This window comes from Mastigoproctus giganteus, chromosome 3, assembly GCF_048544385.1.
Source record: "Mastigoproctus giganteus isolate SK-2022 chromosome 3, ASM4854438v1, whole genome shotgun sequence".
Taxonomy (NCBI): domain Eukaryota; kingdom Metazoa; phylum Arthropoda; class Arachnida; order Uropygi; family Thelyphonidae; genus Mastigoproctus; species Mastigoproctus giganteus.
The window spans coordinates 113,918,679-113,938,628 of NC_143577.1; the positions used below are offsets into that span (position 1 = coordinate 113,918,679).

The following is a 19,950-nucleotide window of genomic DNA, read 5'->3' on the forward strand; positions in this document are numbered from 1 at the left end:
GAGAGGAAGGGAGGAGGGGTTATGCTATTAGTTAAGAAACATAAAATCCAAGGAAGTGAAGCCAGTTGACATCACTTGACAGTGCAGTGTCGAGTCACTTTGGTATCACATAACCATTGGGACATCAAAATTGAGAACAGGAGTGTGTTATAGGGCTAATGACACTGATGAGTATAATAAGAAACTGTACAGGGAAATAGAATGGGCCAGTAAAACAGAGAGTGTTATAATGGGCGATTTTAATTTCCTGGATATCGAGTGGAATTTGTGGATTGGTCACTCACACACTAGCAAGGATTTTGGGGATTTATTGGATGATTGTTTTCTACATCAGCATGTTCGAGAGGCAACTAGAGGGAGTACACAATTACTCAAGTGGGATTTACTCAAAGAGGTAACTACATTAGGGGTAAAGGGAAGTGTTTTTGCTTTCGTAAAGGCGAGTACTGTGATCTGAGACAGTATTTAAATTCTATACGGTGGGACCAACTAATGATCTTACCAACAGCAAATTCAAAATGGGAGGCTTTCAAACAATTTAACTTGGAAGCTACTGGGCTTTACATACCAACTAAGAAATATTGTTCAAGCTTCAGGCCTAAATGGATGTCAGATGAACTAATAAGACATATGGCGGAGAGGAAAAATGCATGGGATACATATAAATTAATGGGTGATACATATAAATTAATGGGTGACAATTAATTTGTGACTTGGAGTGTAACCAAGTCACAAAGGAGATTAGGCAGGCAAAGGCAGATTATGAGAAATCTTTGGCAAATGATACAAAGAAAAACAGCATAGAGTTCTTTACCTATGTAAACTCTAGAAGGAATGGGATGAATCAGATTGGTCCCCTGGACATGAGGAGTTATTCATGGAGGGAATGCCAGAGGTGAATTAAAATCTGGCAGTGAGCTAGATGATTTTGTAATAACTGAGAGGAAAGTGGAGGATAAATTGTTGAAGATAAACATAAGGCACCCAGGGTGGTTGGGAGCTATCCTGTTATATTAAATGAGTCAGCAAAGGAAGTAACCAAACCGTTAGCCATAATTATGAGAGCTTCCTTGGACTCAGGGGAGGTACCCAGGGACTGGAGACATTCAAATGTGACCACAATTTGCAAAGAAAGTAAGCAAACCCTTAGCCCTAATTATGAGACCTTCCTTGGACTCAGGGGAGTTACCCATGGACTGCAAATGTGACTCCAATTCACAAAGGAGGATCAGTGGGCAACACAAGTAATTATAAACATGTTAGTTTAACTTTTGTTCCAGGAAAATTAATGGAGGCACTGGTTAAAGAAGCACTACAGGATCAACTAGACAAGACTTCAGTTATAGCTCGGACAGAGCATGGTTTTATTAAGGGAAAGTCTTGCCTGACCAATTTGATTGGATACTATGATGTCGTCACAAAGGAACTGGATGTAGGGAATAACTTTGATATCATATATTTGGATCTTAGAAAGAGTTTTGATACTGTTGTACATGGAAGACTGCAGCACAAATTGGAGCAGTGTGGCATTGGAGGCAAACTGCTGCTTTGGATAAAGGGATGGTTGATTAGGAGAAGACAGAGTGGTAATCAATGGACAGTGCTCATCGTGCACTAATGTTATTAGTGGAGTCCCTCAGGGTTCGGTGTTGGGTCCATTGTAGTTTTCTGTATTTATAAACGATATTGATTATGGTATATCAAGCTTATTGTCCAAGTTTGCAGATGATACGAAGGTTGGCAGGGTTGTTAAGGACAATAATGACAGTACACTGCTGGAACAGGATCTAGAAAAGTTAGCAGATGGGCTGGGAGGTGGAAAATGAAGTTTAACGTTGACAAATGTAAAGTACTACATATGGGAAGCAGTAACCCCAGAGTAACGTATCCACTCCGTGGTACTACACTGCCAGAGAGTGAAAAGGACCTGGGGATAATTGTGCAAGCAGATATGAAATTTTCTGAGCAATGTAGATAGTCTGCAAGAGTAGCTCATGGTGTCTTGTCAATGAGGTGTGGAGGCCTCATTTTAATAAGGATGTAGAGCTGTTGGAACGAGTACAGAGAAGGACAAGATTGGTGAATGGTTTGTTTGTTTGTTTGTTATTTGGTTTTTAGGAGCATTAGCAACTAAGGCCATATTGCTCCGGGGATATGCGGTGGTCATTCCCTGACCTTTCCGCATCCTCCGTATTTGGTGGTCACGGGCTCGAACTCCGGTCTAAATCAAGAAGCGTGTGCTACGCACTGCTGCTCCTGCCCACCTTTGGTGAATGGAACAAAGGGTTCACGAAGAAAGGCTTAAGTTTTGCAAATTACAGTGTCTGGAGACTAGGCACCTGTGAGGTGATCTGATTGAGGTGTATAAAGCCTTGAATGGTTTGAGCATGCTCAATGCTGATGGGATTCTTCCTCTTGCTCAGAATAATCACCTGAGTGGGCATAAATTCAAACTGAGGAAAGACAGTTGTAGGATAGATGTGTGGAAGTTTGCCTTTAGCCAGTGGGTTTTTGGTTGGTGGAACAGACTTCCATCCTTTGTAGTGGAAGTTGATAACCTAAATAAATTTAGGGCTGAGCTGGACAGGCATTTGGAACGAATGGAGGGGTGAAATGGGAGTGGTTTTTTTTTTTTTTTTTGGGCCGATGCTGCATTAGCATGCTTTTTTACATCATATGTCTCTACTGATGCTAACAAATGTACAAAAGCTTTGCTAGTGTGTAAGTGACCAACCCACAAGTCCCAGTCGTTATCTGGAAAATTAAATTCCGTTAAATTCATTTTATTTCTCTGCACAGTGGTTAATTTTACTCATCAGAGTCATTAGTCCAATAATACACTCCTACTCTCAATTTTGCTTTCCCAGTGCTTATGTCACACTAAATTGACTCAACACGGCACTGTCCACCCATGTTAAATGGCTGGATTTCCTTATACTTTATGTATTTAAAATTTCTCTACCTCATTGTATCAAATTCATCTGTTGTCTCTACCTTTCTCCCAACTCCACCAATCACTTGGAGCTCTTTGACTACCTCTCTCCACTCCAACTTTCCTAAAAGTGAGGTAATTTTCCTTGGTGATTTTAATGTTCACAACTCCAGCTGGCTTCCGTTTTTTCTAGTCACAAGCGATGCAGATGGTCGAGATGCTGAGGCTTTTGCAATTGCTAATGACTTTTCACAGATTGTTCATTTACCTACAAGAATACTGGACAATCCTAACCATACAGCCAACACGCTTGATCTTTTTCTCACAAACAACCTTTCTAAGTACACGGTCGAAGTGAGAGGTTCTTCAGGCATTTCAGATCACAACTTGGTGATTGTCTTCTCAAATGGAGACTTTATCTCATGGCCATTCCCAACCTTCTGTTGTTTGGCATTACAAGAATGCAAAATGGGATGACCTGCGACGTTTCTTTTCTTCTTTTCCTTGGTCGGAATACTGTTTCAAAACTTCTGACGTCAACATTCGCTCAGATCGTGTCAGTGAAATTATTCTTGCAGGAATGGAATCCTTTATCCCACACCCCACTTTAAAATCTCGTCCTTTATCTAAACCTTGGTTTTCCAATAAATGTGCTAAGGCTGTTCAAGAGAAGAATGTTGCATATCATAATTTGTTTGTTTCTAATTCTTCAGTTTCATTTTCTGCCTACACCAAAGCTTGCAACGATTGTAAAGCAGTTATTAATCAGTCCAAATTAGAGTTTGAACAGGCTAGGAGTAGAAAACTTGCTTTTTGCCCTAATGGTAGCCGAGCATTCTGATCTCTTGCCAAAGCTATTGGCCGCAACTTTTGCCCATCTCTTCTCCCACCTGTCCAAACCAGATGGTTCTGTTGTCACTTCAGCCAAGGATAAAGCTCACCTGCTAGCATCCCATTTTTCTTCCAACTCATGCATTAATGATTTTGGTAAAACACCTCCCTCCATTCCCAACAAGCTCAATTCAATGCCTCCTGTGGTCTTCTGTCAAAAGGATGTCAGAAGGATTTTGACGAATCTTGATGCTAAGAAAGCTCCAGGTCCTGATGGTATTTCTCCACTTGTTTTCAAAGCCTGTGCTCCTGAATTTACCCCTATTCTTTGCCGCCTTTTTTCACTTTCTTATTCCAAAGGTGTTTTTCCTACAGCTCGGAAATTTGCTCATATCCAGCCAGTTCCTAAAAAGGGTGACAAATCCCTCCCATCCAATTATCGTCCCATTGCAATTACTTCTACTCTTTCTAAAGAAATGGAGAAATCAATTAAACACCAACTCTTAAACTACCTAGAAACCTTCCATCTGATCAATGATCGCCAGTATGGATTCCATCAGTGTCAGTCCACTGGTGATATTCTGGCTTATGTTACCCATTTACGGACAAATTCAATGGAAAGGTTTGGTGAACAAGTAGTTACTCTTGACATCTCAAAGGCTTTCGATCATGTTTGGCATAAAGGTCTTCTAAACAAGCTTCCATCTTATGGTTTGCCAACTGTTTTTTTGTAATTGTTATCCAGTTTTCTCTCTGATCACGCACTAAGGGTGATGGTAGATGGCTCTCTGTCTTCTAACTTCTCCACTAATCCCCCAAGGTTCAGTTCTTTCCCCCTCTCTTTTCCTCTTGCATATCAGCATTAGTAGAGGCGTTTGATGCAAGAAAGCAAGCTTATGCAGCATCAGCCAAAAAAAAAAAATAAATAAATAATAAATAAAAAATAACCACTTCAACTTCACCCCTCTGTTCATTTGAAATTCCTGTCCAGCTGAGCCTTAAACTTATTTAGGCTATCAACTTCCACGACAAGGGATGGAAGTCTATTCCACCAACCAACCAGCCGCTGGCTAAAGGCAAATTTCCTCACATCTATCCTACATCTGTCTTTTCTCAATTTGAATTTATGCCCTCTCGGGTGATTATTCTGAGCAAAAGGAAGAATCCCATCAGCATTGTGCATGCTCAAACCATTCAAGGCTTTATACACCTCTAGCAGATCAGATAAGTCTTTCTTTGTACGAGCACCCTTTTGTTCCATTCACTAATCTTGTTGCCCTTCTCTGTACTCGTTCCAGCATCTCTACCTCCTTCTTGAAATGAGGCCTACAGGCCTGTATACAGTACTCTAGGTGTGGCCTGACCATTGCCTTATACAAGGGAATAATCACCTCCTTATCCCTGCTAGAAAAATTCCTATACATCATCGACAATACACCATGAGCTACTTTTGCAGCCCATCTGCACTGCTCAGAAAACTTCATATCTGCCTGCACAACCACCCCCAGGTCCCTTTCATTCTCTACCACTGTCAGTGTAGTAGCACAGAGTTGATACGTTGCTCTGGGTTTGCTGTTTCCTATGTAGTACTTTACATTTGTCAATTTTAAACTTCATTTGCCCATCTGCTCAACCATTCCAGATCCTGTTGCAGTAGCATAGTGTCAGTAGAGTCCTTGACAACCCTGCCAACCTTCGTATCGTCTTCAAACTTGGAAATTAAGCTTGATATACCATCATCAATATCATTTATAAATACAGAAAACAATAATGGACCCAATACTGAACCCTGAGGGACTCCACTAATAACATTAGTCCACAATGAGCAGTGTCTATTGATTACCACTCTGTCTTCTCCCCCTCAACCACCCCTTTATCCATAGCAGCAATTTGCCTCCAATGCCACACTGCTCCAATTTGTGCAGCAGTCTTCCACGTCCAACAGTATCAAAAGCCTTTCTAAGATCCAAGTACAGTGAAACTTCCCTTTAACGGACAGCCATGGGGAACAAAAATGTGTCCGTTAGAGAGAAATGTCCGCTAACAAGAAGTCTGGGTGAGAAAAAAAAAAAAAAGAAAAGAAAAATCGTTAAACGTTTAATGTAAAATTAAATTAAAATAGATAGATTTTGAACAATATTTTTGTAAATAATATACATACAATTGTGCTATGCATATTATGACTTTATCTTAAGGAAAATACACTTATTTTCTTATTTACTATCTTAAGAAAAATAATCACTTATTTTCTTCTGCGCCTTCTTCCGGCTGATAATTTTGTTTTCAACATTTGTTTAGAGTGAAGAAACTATCGAAAGTCCTTCAGTATCTTCTTCAGCGGCAAAAAACATTTTTAAACGGTTGATTTGTATGAGCGCTTCTTCTATTTTCATCGGTGGTTCGTCGTTAATATGTTCTTCGACAGAATGACCTCCTTCCATTTCTTCATCCTCATGAGGAACTTCTTGAAAAATATCGATGATAATGTCGTTGATATCTAGAGCACCATCTTCTGTAGCGAGGTTCGAGTCTATATCTTTGTAGCCAGGGTCACTTGTAGCTGAAGTATCATACATTATCAATAGATGTTGAAGTTCTTGGTGCTCCACATTGCTGTTCACAACTTCAATTTTTGCGTTTGAGAAGCCAGACTTTACAAAACAGTTCACGACAGTTTGTTTTCTAATTGCGTTTACTGAAGAGGAAATCCATTGAATCGCATCTAGGATGCTGAGCTTCTTTGCAAGGTCACTCACACATGTTACATCGTTCATGTTTGCAATGAGATGTCTTAAAACACGTTTTCTGTAGTGAAGTTTAAAATTTTTTATTATCCCTTGATCCAAGGGCTGACACTCTGCAGATGTGTTTGGTGGCAGAAAAACGATTTGAATGTTGGACAATTCAATGTGTGGGTGAGATGCAGCATTATCCATGAAAAGAATAATTTTTCTGTTTTGACGAATCATGTTTTGGTTAAAGTGACTTATCCATTCGCTCATGATATCTCGTGTCATCCACGCTTTTTTATTAGACTTCCAGTCAACATTCAACTTTATGCCCTTGAAACAACGAGAATTTTGTGGTTTTCCTATAACAAGAGCTATAACAACCTATGACCTATAACAACCTTCAACTCTAGCAGTAAGTTACAGAATCTTGAAATAACTGGGAGTAAAGTGGAGGAGAAACTGTTGAAGATAAACACAAGAAAGGCACCCGGGGTGGATGGGATCTATCCAGTTATATTAAAGGAGGCAGCAAAGGAAGTAAGCAAACCCTTAGCCATAATTATGAGAGCTTCCTTGGACTCAGGGGAGGTACCCATAGACTGGAAATGTGCAAATGTGACCCCAATTCACAAAGGAGGATCAAAGGCTGACACAAGTAATTATAGACCTGTGAGCTTAACTTCTGTTCCAGGAAAATTAATGGAGGCACTGGTTAAAGACGCACTGGTTAAAGACGCACTGCAGGATCATTTAGACAAGACTTCAGTTATAGCTCAGACACAGCATGGTTTTGTTAAGGGGAAGTCTTGCCTGACCAACTTGATTGGATACTATGATGCAGTCACAAAAGAACTGGATGCAGGGAATAACTTTGATATTATATACTTGGATCTTAGAAAGGCTTTTGATACTGTTGCACATGGAAGACTGCTACACAAATTGGAGCAGTGTGACATTGGAGGCAAATTGCTGCTATGGATAAAGGGGTGGTTGAGGGGGAGAAGACAGAGAGTGGTAATCAATGGACACTGCTCATCGTGGACTGATGTTATTAGTGGAGTCCCTCAGGGCTCAGTGTTGGGTCCATTATTGTTCTCTGTATTTATAAATGATATTGATGATGGTATATCGGGATTAATGTCCAAGTTTGCAGACGATACAAAGGTTGGCAGGGTTGTCAAGGACACTACTGACACTATGCTGCTGCAACAGGATCTGGAAAGGTTGAGCAGATGGGCTGAGAGGTGGCAAATGAAGTTTAACATTGACAAATGTAAAGTACTACACATGGGAAACAGCAACCCCAGAGCAACGTATCAACTCTGTGGTACAACACTGACAGTGGTAGAGAATGAAAGGGACTTGGGGGTGGTTGTGCAGGTAGATATGAAGTTCTCTGAGCAGTGCAGACGGGCTGCAAGAGTAGCTCATGGAGTATTGTCAATGATATACAGGAATTTTTCCAGCAGGGATAAGGAGGTGATTATTCCATTGTATAAGGCGATGGTCAGGCCACACCTAGAGTACTGTATACAGGTCTGGAGGCCTCATTTCAAGAAGGATGTAGAGCTGCTGGAACGAGTACAGAGAAGGGCAACAAGATTAGTGAATGGAACAAAGGGGTGCTCTTACGAAGAAAGGCTTAAGTTTTGCAAATTACAGTGTCTGGAGACTAGGCACCAGCGAGGTGATCTGATAGCGGTGTATAAAGCCTTGAATGGTTTAAGCATGCTCAATGCTGATGGGATTCTTCCTCTAGCTCAGAATAATCACCTGAGAGGGCATAAATTCAAATTGAGGAAAGACAGATGTAGGATAGACGTGCGGAAATTTGTCTTTAGCCAGCGGGTGGTTGGTTGGTGGAACAGACTTCCATCCCTTGTCGTGGAAGTTGAATAGCCTAAATAAGTTTAAGGCTCAACTGGACAGGTATTTTGAACGAACAGAGGGGTGAAGTGGAAGTGGTTTTTTTTTTTTTTTTTTTTTTGGCTGATGCTGCATAAGCTTGCTTTCTTGCATCAAATGCCTCTACTAATGCTAATGCTAAGAGGTTGTTCAAAGTCTCCCAGCATATTTGTACACAATAGTACAGTCAAGCGTTCCTTAGAAATTTTTCCGCCCTGGCACTTTTCGTTTTTTAGACTCTGTTTTTTCAGGAAGAGCTTTAAAAAACAACCCTGTTTCGTCACAGTTGTAAATACCCTTAGCTTCAAAATCACGACATAAATCTTCCGATTTGACGGTCCACTCTGTTACAACCCCAGAATCAACAGATCCACCTTCACCACTTACTGTTTTCCAAGAAATTTTATGCCAAGTTTTGAACTTGTCTAGCCATCCCACAGAAGCTTTGAACTCATTTACTCCCATAGATTTCACAAATTCCAAAGCCTTTCCCCTAATAATAGGCCCATTAATGGGAATTTTTTTAGCACATGCCCGAGAAAACCACTCATACGTAACACTGTCAATTTCAAGTCCAACAGTTTTCAGGAATGATTTTTGAACCTGATCATTTACGTGTTGTCAAAATTTTTTGAGCAGTTCATTTTTTTTCTTTAGGATGTCGCTTACCTGCGTCTTCTCAATTTTGAATTTTGCAGCGAGATTGCGAACGCTATTTTTTTGCTGATCATACGCATTAATGAGTTCGACTTTATCTTTTAAAGTTAAATGTTTACGAGAAGACATTGTGCACTTCACACAACACTGAACAAAACTGAAAACTGAAACTGAAAAGACGAAAGGCCGACCATATTCCCCCCCCACCTGCACACACCGAATTCATCAGAAGTTTTTCACGTGCCTTAAAATTCTTGAAAAAGGGTTTAGAGCCGCGACGTAAACCTTGATAAAATTCAGAGAATCGGAAATAGAAAATAAACACACGATTGAGGCAATACGTGGAAGAAACATTCCTAGAAAAAGGGCCATGAGATCGCCGGCTGTCCGTTATGGGGAGATCAAATTAAGTGCTAATCTAAACGAAACAGTGCAGATTGCCTGTCCGCGTCCGTTACAGAGAATGTCCACTAGACAGAAGCTGCAAACACGTTAAAACCAATGGAGGTGAGTTGGGGAATTTGAAAATGTCCATTGTAGAGAGATGTCCGTTAACGAGAGGTGTCCGTTAGGAGAAGTTTCACTGTATATAATATCAAAGTTATTCCCTGCATCCAGTTCTTTTGTGACTGCATCATAGTATCCAATCAAATTGGTCAGGCAAGACTTCCCCTTAACAAAACCATGCTGTGTCTGAGCTATAACTGAAGTCTTTTCTAGATGATCCTGCAGTGCTTCTTTAACCAGTGCCTCCATTAATTTTCCAGGAACAGAAGTTAAACTAACAGGTCTATAAATACTTGTGTTGCCCTTTGATCCTCCTTTGTGAATTGGGGTCACATTTGCACATCTCCAGTCCATGGGTACTTCCCCTGAGTCCAAGGAAGCTCTCATAATTATGGCTAAGGGTTTGCTTACTTCCTTTGCTGCCTCCTTTAATATAACTGGATAGATCCCATTCACCCCAGGTGCCTTTCTTGTATTTATCTTCAACAATTTCTCCTCCACTTTACTCTCAGTTATTACAAGATTCTCTAGCTTACTGCCAGAGTTGAATACACCTCTGGCATTCCCCTCGCTGAATAACTCCTCATGTGTGAATGTCGATGCAAAATATTCATTCAGTTTGTTAGCTACCTGAGCAGGATCATCAACAGCTGACCCATCGATAACAAGTGGACTAATCTGATTCATCCCCTTCCTTCTAGAGTTTACATAAGTAAAGAACTCTTTGCTGTTTTTCTTTGCATCCCTTGCCAAAGATTTCTCGTAATCTGCCTTCGCCTGCCTAACCTCTTTTGTAACTTGGTTACAGATCAACTTGTATGTATCATAGGCTTCTGTGTCACCTGTTAATTTGTATGTATCCCATCTGCCATATGTCTCATTAGTTCATCTGACATCCACTTAGGCCGAAACCTTGAACAATATTTCTTAGAAATATTGTTAATTACTGACTTGAAATATTAACGACTTTCTTCCATTGACTGGAAACTCTATCCATAGTTTTGCCGATGATAGCAGATTGCATTCCACTTTCCATTTTGAGAAACCTTGCCCTGCTCAATCGGCTTCAACTTCTCGAAAATCTGCTACCAATTCCTTAAATGCTGATCTTCAGGTAATTCTCCAGTGGGGCAAAGACAACTTAGTTAATTTTAACCCTTCTAAAACTCAGTCTTGTCTTATATCTCGCAAAAAGGATTCTTCTGCTCCTATGCTTACCTTTGGTGACACTACGATTTCTAGGCAAAATTATATATTTCTTTTCGGGATTACCCTGACTTCTAATCTTTCTTGGAAGAAGCACATTACAAATATTGCTTCCTCTGCATCTAAAAAACTTTGTTTTTCTCTTTTGCTCTAGCCTCTACTTTTTTTTCCAAATAGCTGCTCACTCTATATAAATCGCAAATCCGCCCTGCCATGGAATATTGTTCCCACATCTGGGGTGGTGCCCCCAAAACCTCTCTTAGGCTTCTTAATTCCATTCAGAAGAGGACAGTTAGGTTAATTAATGATTCATCTCTAACAGAGTCTCTCCACTCGCTCTCTCTCATACACGGTAATGTTTCTGCTCCATGCCTCTTCTACAGATACTTCCATGATCACTGTTCTTCTGAATTGGCTTCTATAATTCCCGCTCTCTCTTTCAAAACAGTCCGAACACGTGCCGTCACCAGCGAACATCCATTTACTGTCCAATTTCAAACTCACAGAACCAACTTTTCATCTTCCTCATTTATTCATTCAACTGCCGTTTTCTGGAACAATCTTCCTTCATACGTATTTCCTGAAAATTACAGTCTATAGATGTTCAAGTTCAAAGTCAACAAATATCTTCTCTCGTCTTCTCAACCTCCAACCCAAGCACGGTACTAAGTACTATAGGTTCTAATACCTCTCGTGTTTGGGGTCTACATAAAAAAAAAAAAAAAAGCTAATAGCATAACCAGTCATCCCTTCCTATTCTGTCTATATACATTGTATTCCCCAAATTCCAATTCTGCACTGCTTATATCTATGTGACACCATGTCTTTAATATTGGAACAATACCTGCTTTTGATGTTTTGACCATTACCTCAAATTTATCAAATTTATTTAGTAAACTCCTAGCATTGGTGTACACGGAAATATACATGCACTTGTTCTTATTCTTAGGTACCCTCACACAGCCCATGTATTTACTTGTTCCGCTATGACTCACAGCAATATCTGAAATCTGCTGCACCTTGTTTTCCAGGCTGCTGCTCGTTCCAATAGATGAAAGTGATTCTTGCACTGCAAGAATCACTTTCACCTCAGCCAGTGGCTATTGTTAATCTATTAGTCCGTGTATCGCCAAGCTAGCAGTTTTCCGATTCACCTAAAACTGCCTTGATTGTTGATCCTATCGATGCCGATGCTGCCTCGATAGCATCACCAAATATTCTTGCATTCTTTCTATTTAAGTTTATCCCATCCCTGTAGAAGCAGTCTCTCCTGTTAACAAGCACAGACGAGGCTGAGAAAAATTCTACCCCACGAGCCTTGCACAATGTCTGCAGGGCTGAACTGATTGACATGGCTATCATCATATACTCCCTCCTATTGTGTCTGGGCAGAATTACAGATGCTTTCAAATTCAACCCTAACTTATGGCTTTTTTTCAACATGCGTTTTGGAAATATGTTTATGTAAATTCTTTTCAAGTCCTGAAAGTACAACTCACATATATGAAACACAAGAGGTGTTTAAAATATACATGTAAGAGGAAACATAGAGCTATTTTAATTAATATGAATTACCTTTAATGCTCTCTCCTCTGATATTAAAGTACCTCTGTAATCTGTAGAAAAAGTCCAGTCAAAGGGTTTCACAACCTCCTTCACATGCTCACTGCATGCCCTTCAAATGAAATCAACTGCTATGTTATTTATCACAATGGTTGGTCATTTATTACACTTATTTTAATAACATATAATTAAATAATAGTATAATTTTAATAACATATAAATAATAGTATAATTAACTTTAAGTTAATGAAATTAAATATTTAAGTTAAAAGGTTTCATTTAATTTGATATGTTCAACAGAGAGAGAGAGGGAGAGAGAAAATAAAAAAGTGGAAATTTTTCTGCAAAAATGAACTTATTATTATTAGCCATATGGTGCAAGGAAGCCTGAGGCTTATGCTGCACCAGCCAAAAAAAAAATTTGAGTACCCTGAGAGAAAGAAGTAGGAGGGAATCACCAATCATCATATGTTACAAATTATAACGAAGTTAAATCATTTAACTAGTGTGCCAAAATTATTTCCAAGATATCCGATTGGCCTAGTAGCCTTTCATATAAACACATTGTTCACTATATTTCTGTTTTAAATGACAGGGCAAAATTTGCAGTCCTTGGGTTCACTTTAATGTAATGAACTTAAGCATATACCTATTGCTTAACTAATCATATTATGTGTAAATAGTGTTTTTTGATAAAATCTTCACATGCCTTGAAAAATGGGTATGGGTATAAAAACAAAAAATTCGCTATGTTCTAATACTACTAGAGATGTTAGATGTTATTTATTCTTCTAGAAACGGCAAATTCTTTATATTTTATATAAATACACAATCTTTATTTGTAGATTTTAAATCAATTCGTCTTATAAATATGCAGATAATATTTTTGACTACCCAACTACACACAGTCCACCTGATGTTTCAAAACATGCATATGTATTATTTACCAAAAGCTTTTGCTACAATGGCAGTTCCAAGATCAGAATCGCTTTGTTCATGTCTTAGATGTCATTGATTCCTCAGTGGTAGCAGTTGCGTACTATCCATCCCTCCCACAAATTTCCTTCCATTCATAAGGAGGTGAACGAGTATAAATACCTTTTGCTCCCTTTATTTTTCTATGGCAGGTTATTCTAGGACATCATTATGGTCCATCTTATATCTTAATATCCTCAAAAATATCATAACACATATGTGGAATCATTAAAAATAAATTTCACTATTTCTAGGAATTTATTTTAAGTCGAGGTAATTCTAAAATTAGGTACTCTAAAGACACATACAGCACAACCATGTACACTCACCTTACTGATGGCGCCATGTCCGGCGATGCCACAGAGCATGGGCAGTTGGACACATGCAAAAGTTAAAGGTATAATCTACCTTCGTGTCTTATGTCAGCATTTTTAGCCCAATAAACTATAAACAACATTATAATTACCCTCTCCTTAATAACAAAATTAGTGAAGATTTATTATAACTGATTTCATATCCAAAATACTGTAATTGTAATTTGTTCTTTGCATTACATGCATAAACAATGATACAGGTTTAGCACTTTGTGAAAAATAATTCATTCTTCACAAATATGAATCAATAATTATTGTTCTCTAATGCCACAATTGTCACAGTAGCATAATTACATTGTTTACTAATGCATGCATGTGGCACTGAAAAGAGAGAAAGCTTCGGTTTACATAAAAATAGCTGTTAAATTTGAGGAGGGGGAGGAACACTACAGGAAAAAAATAAAAATAAAGTAAATATCAGAAAGACTTAAGGGTCAATACAGTTTCAAAAATGATGGTCAATAATTTAAAGGTGAAAAGTACAAACTAAAATAAGCAGTGAACATTGGGCCACAAATGAACCATTTGAGTAATCCACATTTTCTGTTAAGATCCACCACTGACTATGGGAGCACTAGTTTAGCAAAAAGCTGTGAATCCTTTGCTAAGGGTGGTTTTATTAAACATAACATAATACATTTTTAATTTTTGGTTTCAACACAATAGGATTTTACAGATGTTACAAAAGGTGTTCAAAATGCTGTCCATGCATCCATATGCAGCTTTGTAGTCTTCTCTGCACTGAGTTGCAAATCCTCTCAGGCATTCCTGGGTCATTTCTGATTTTCTGAAAGGCTCCTTCAACCCAACGCTGCAATTTCTCAAATGTGTTAATGTCAGAAGTGTACACCAAGCTTTTTACATGACCCCCAGATACAAAAATCCATAGGATTTAAGTCTGGTGATCTGGGAAGCCACATCACAGGCCCACTGTTGACCGTATCTTCTAGTTAGATACCGAGCCACAACTCGAGCAAAATGTGCCGGTGCACAATCATGCATAAACCACATGTTCTGGTGTTGCTGAAGTGGAACATTATCATCATCAAGGTCTGGAAGAACATTCTGCAGGAGCTGAAGGTACAGCTCTCCCGTTAGCCCGTTTGGCAGAAAGTATGGTCCAATTAGACAGTCCCTTGTAGTCCTGCCCAGACATTCAATGAGAAACATTGCTGATGTCGTGACTTGTGAATTGCATTAGGATTTTCGTAAGACCAAACGTGATAGTTATGAAAATTAAAAATACCATCACGAGTAAACCCAGCAGTGGGTTTACTCTACGCCCAGTGCTAGTAAAAAAATAAAAATCCCAACTCTGTACAGTTCATCTTGTCAGTGGTGGATCCCAACTAGAAATGTGCAATATCTCGAAAACGATTCACTTGAGGATCCATGTTTACTAGACTTTATTTGCATATTGTAGTCTGTACAGTTCACCTTTAAATTATTGACCATCACCTTTGAAACCCCCTGTATATATACTTACTTATTAGATTATGAAAGTGCAATTATAAGGAGAGCATGTCGTGCAAAGAAAAGTAGTAGAATTTAAGAAAAGAGAGACTGAGAATAATATGTTGTTCCTCTCTCTTAAATCATTATGCTATTGCAACTGGAAAAAACTTAGTACAATTCTAAAAAGCATTCTGTTTCAATGACCTTCAGAAATATTTAATGAATTACAGTATAATATTATACAGAGTATAATAATATTATACAGAGTCTGTTGGAAGTCTTCACCAACTATGAAAAAATATGCTTGCTTTCCTACTTGGTCGGTAGGGGGAGAGAAGAGAGATTATTCTACATTAAATTTTATGTTCAAGAAACCAATGTGTATGTTGTGTGAGCTGAAAAACATTGTATAGCTCAGGATCCCATTCCTCTGCCCAAAATGCTGTTCAAGACTGGCTAAATATTCATGAAGTGTGATTTATACAAACTGCTTTGTGTGCACTAAACATTTAACTCTTTAAATCCACAGAACAATCCAACAATTGGGCATTTTGGGATATTTTTGCTTTGGAAAAGAAGGCATTAAATACAAGTCTATATGCTGTATTTCCAACATTTAGGACATTTTGTTTTCTTCAACTCACAGTTGTGCAGCAGAAGCTGTGATTATCTGAGGCACACTTGTTTCTCATGAACAATTTCAAACTGAAAACTGGGAGGAACTAGTCATTTCATGACTGAAGATGGATCTTATATTTTAGGCTTGTTGATCTCCTGAGAGCAATACTCTGTTTCTTTACTGTAATAATTTTTCATATTTTTACATAAGATATTCTGTTTAACACATTGAAAAGGCTGTTAAAAAAAATCAAAATAATAATAAAAGATTTCTTTAAATTAAAGCTTTATCCTTGTTTGACCAGCCTCCACTGTTTCATAAAAGTAGCTTTTAGTAGGTTATAATTTTTTTACGAAAGTAGACAGAAGTCTTTGTTTCTATCAGACCCACCCTTAGGCAGGGGTGAGAAAAGCACCACTCTACACCCAGTGCTAGTAAAAAATAAAAATTAGCAGGCAAAAAGGCAAAGAAGCAATGAAAATATAGAAAAACTGTGCAACAAGAAAAAGTCAATTCAGAACACAAAAAAATGGGAAACGATAGCTAATACTGTAATGAACTAAATAATGAATTAATAATTAAATAAAATTGTAAAGTAGAAATGCAAAACAGACTACATTCAACAAATATTACACTTTTAACAACAAATCAGAAGGATGTTCAAGAAGAATATGGAAAATTCCAGAGCATTAAAGGATAATGTAATGTTATAGGATCATTCTAAGAGATTTAGATATTTGGAAAAAATATATGGAATAATCCATAAACTTCTGCAGCGTTCTCAGATAGTTCAAGAACTTTTTTGGAAGTTTCTACATGGTCCTGCGGCCATCTATACCATGCAAATTTCTCTTCAAGCACTGTGGAGTTGGTTTAGTGAAGACATAGCAGGTTAAGATCTAAAAATGACACGGCTGTGAATTGTGCAATTAATAAAGTGACTTCTAGTGACTACACAGTCCAATTTGTAAGAGGAGATGGCAGAAACCCCTGATACCATCGGACAACTAACAGTTCAATTTGTAAGTAACCCCTTATGTGATGTGTTTTGGTACTGTGTAGAATTTTTTATTTATAAAAACAAAGTGATTTGCAGATGAGAGACACACCGAGATTGCTAGGGTCAAGACAGATCTTATGAGATGTGGCTATCCCACCAGTACCCTAGATAGGTGCGACCTACAGGCCCGTGACCACGTATTAACCAACATGACCATTCAAGGTAATGACTCCGCACGAGCGCCTTTATCCCATACTACCCAAACATTTCACATCAGGTTTCTAGGGTCCTGAAATCTCATGGGATAAAGTGCGTACAACTCCTAGGCAGAAATTGCGATTCCTCATCTCCAAAGTGAAAACACCAGTTCCCACTTTACTACAGAGTGGACTAATCTACTGCATTTCTTGTGATGACTGCATAGCTGCTACATCAGGGAAACTGGCAGAAGACTTGGCAAACATATTTCAGAACACAAAAGAGCCATTCGCTTAGCGGACATAGGATACTCGGCCATTGCTGAGCACATCTGGTCAACCCGACACGACACTGACCCACGCCGCAATGTCATAGTTGTCAATCGGTCCCGCCATTATCGATGTTGCACCTGGTTGGAGTCACTGCACATCACATGCTCTAATACTCCCATCAACAGAAACAGAGGATGTCGTGTTCATCCTATTATTGAAGCAACCATTCCCATGACTGACAAATGGTGGCAATGTTCACATACATCACAACCACAGACTTCAACTTCCAACAGTTAGTTGTTGCATCACGCAGTTCACTGTGTACGACTGCCATCGCACGCTCTTAAGTTCTACGTTCCTAAAACTTTCAATCCAACAGTTAACTGATGAAAGGCAACCTAAATCTAACATATTCTGTTTTTACTATTTATCGTATGTATTTAACATTAAACCTAGTTTAACTACAACTGGTCATTTTATTTTACTTTCCGTTCCATTCTATGCTACATAATAGAGAATATAGAAAAACAAATTGAGTTATAAACATTAACATTCCACATGCAATTTTCTGTTATACTTTTTGGGGCACTTAAAATTGATCGCAAATTCTGATTGAGATAAGATTCAAAAATATAAGCGTGGCTATCAAAAGGGAGAAAAAAAAAAGTAGGAAGGAAAGTAGTTTTGCAAAAAAAAAAAAAAAAGGTGGCTTGCTAAAACTTCTAAAAATAGCGAAGACTGAAGAGAAAATATTCAACAAACATGAAATGGCAAATTGACACAGAAATCCTGTCTGGTCAGGGAAATATGGAGAAAAATTTTAAAGTTTATGATGAAGTTCACTTTTGAAAACTGGACAATGTGACAATGATTAATAAGAACCTTTGATAGTAAGTCCAGCATGACAGCAGAAGACACTGCATCTACCAATCCAACTCTAAGCTGCCTTTAGGATGATGGCTCCCAAATCATTCTGACAAAATGAGAATTTTTTAAATTAACAACAGACTAACCCAAGATACATATGTTGATTTTCCATTCAAATTAACATAAGGAAAATTTAATAAAGCCTCCTACAATAGGTTATTACCAAATGGAGAGGTATACAGAAACTAGCTCACTTATTCTAAACTTAAACACAGAGTGTGCTGCTATTACAGCAGAAGCCCACTTAACCAACTCACTGGATGAAGCAATGCTTCCCACCTTCCTTCTACAAAACATGCTATCAGTCTATTTTCACAAATGTCATTAAAGATTACCAATTCAATTTAATACTTTTATACCATGGGGCTTAGAGGGGAACAGGTATCCTGTGTGTTATCAGACACTCAGCCTAAAACACTGATGGATCCAATATCTCTCTATTACAGAAGATTTAGGAGAAGTCCGGTTGGCCTGCCTCCCTAAAATCCACTCATGCACACCTTCTCGATGGTAAGCCCTGTTACGTCACTTAGGTGGCAACGAACGTGTAGAGTGGTTCTCTTCAAGACGCCTGGTCAGCGTGAAGAGGAAAAGACCAAACCCTCCAGCAATGAGAGCACAACAATACAAATGGCCCTCAGTCCCCAGCAGCTTTCACTCTCCCTCTTACGGCAGTGAGAGGATCAGAGTGGAAGCAGAGGGTGCTAAGAATCTCTGGGTACGACCAGGCTGCCATGCACGGAAATTGAACTTGGCCTGTTATAACGTACGATCACTCATCGGTGAAGACAGGATATTAGAGCTGGAAAAGGAATTAGAAAATGTGAATTGGAATATCATCGGTTTGGCTGAAACAAGAAGAAGAAATGAATCACTTATAAGTTTATCAAGTGGAAATCTGCTGTACACCAATGGAAACAGTGAAAGGAGTGAAGGTGGAGTTGGGTTTCTGGTCCATAAAGATTTTAAAAACAACATTTTGGAATTCAAAAGTACGTCACCAAGGGTGTCAAGACTAATACTCAAGATTTCTAAGAGGTACAAGCTAAAGATTATAATGATTTATGCACCAACATCGAGCCATGATGATGAAGAGGTTGAAGAAATGTACTCTGAAACTGAGTCTTCTAGATGAGCAGAAAACCCACTACACTATTATTATGGGGGACTTCAATGCTAAGGTTGGAAAAAGGCAAAACAGCGCAGAAATAGGAACTATAGGAAATTTTGGAATTGGTGAAAGAAATAAAAGAGGTGAAAGACTTGTGGAATTTGCAGAATCTCAAGGAATGTCAGTAATGAACACTTTTTTCAAGAAAAGGGTGAACAGAAAGTGGACATGGAAGAGTCCAAATGGATTAACAACTAATGAAATCGACTTCATCCTCACTAACAGAAGATATATTGTGAATGATGTTACCGTCCTGAATAAGGTAAATGTTGGAAGTGATCACAGAATGGTAAGATGTACACTTGATATAGATGTAGGAAAGGAAAGGAAAAAACTGACTCGAGTAAATAATACAAAGGTCTTTGAAATAACAGAGGACGAGAAAAAGCAGTATGTACTGGAACTGAAGAACAAGTTTGAGCTTCTGCAGACTGCTCAGGACCAAGATATCGACGAGGAATATTACAACTTTCTGAAAGTGATAAAGCCCAAGAAACTTATAGGGAAACAGAAATCCAAAGAAGAAAAAATTAGTCAAGAAACACTTGTCATGATGAACCAAAGACGACAAATGAAGAGCAAGAAAAACACTGACAGGGAGAAAATTGAGTATACTGAGTTATGCA

General features: G+C 38.5%; 1 protein-coding gene across 6 annotated transcripts in view; it reads right to left on the reverse strand.

The window, feature by feature from the left end:
• Positions 1-19,950, reverse strand: part of LOC150088229 (TIP41-like protein) — a 299,210-nt gene that overhangs the window by 117,749 nt on the left and 161,511 nt on the right. For all 6 annotated transcript variants that reach the window (XM_090370642.1, XM_090370645.1, XM_090370640.1 and 3 more), the window contains one exon: positions 12,346-12,445. In XM_090370642.1, coding sequence (XP_090226768.1) covers positions 12,346-12,445 — 100 coding nt within the window. The remainder of the gene's footprint in view (positions 1-12,345; positions 12,446-19,950) is intronic.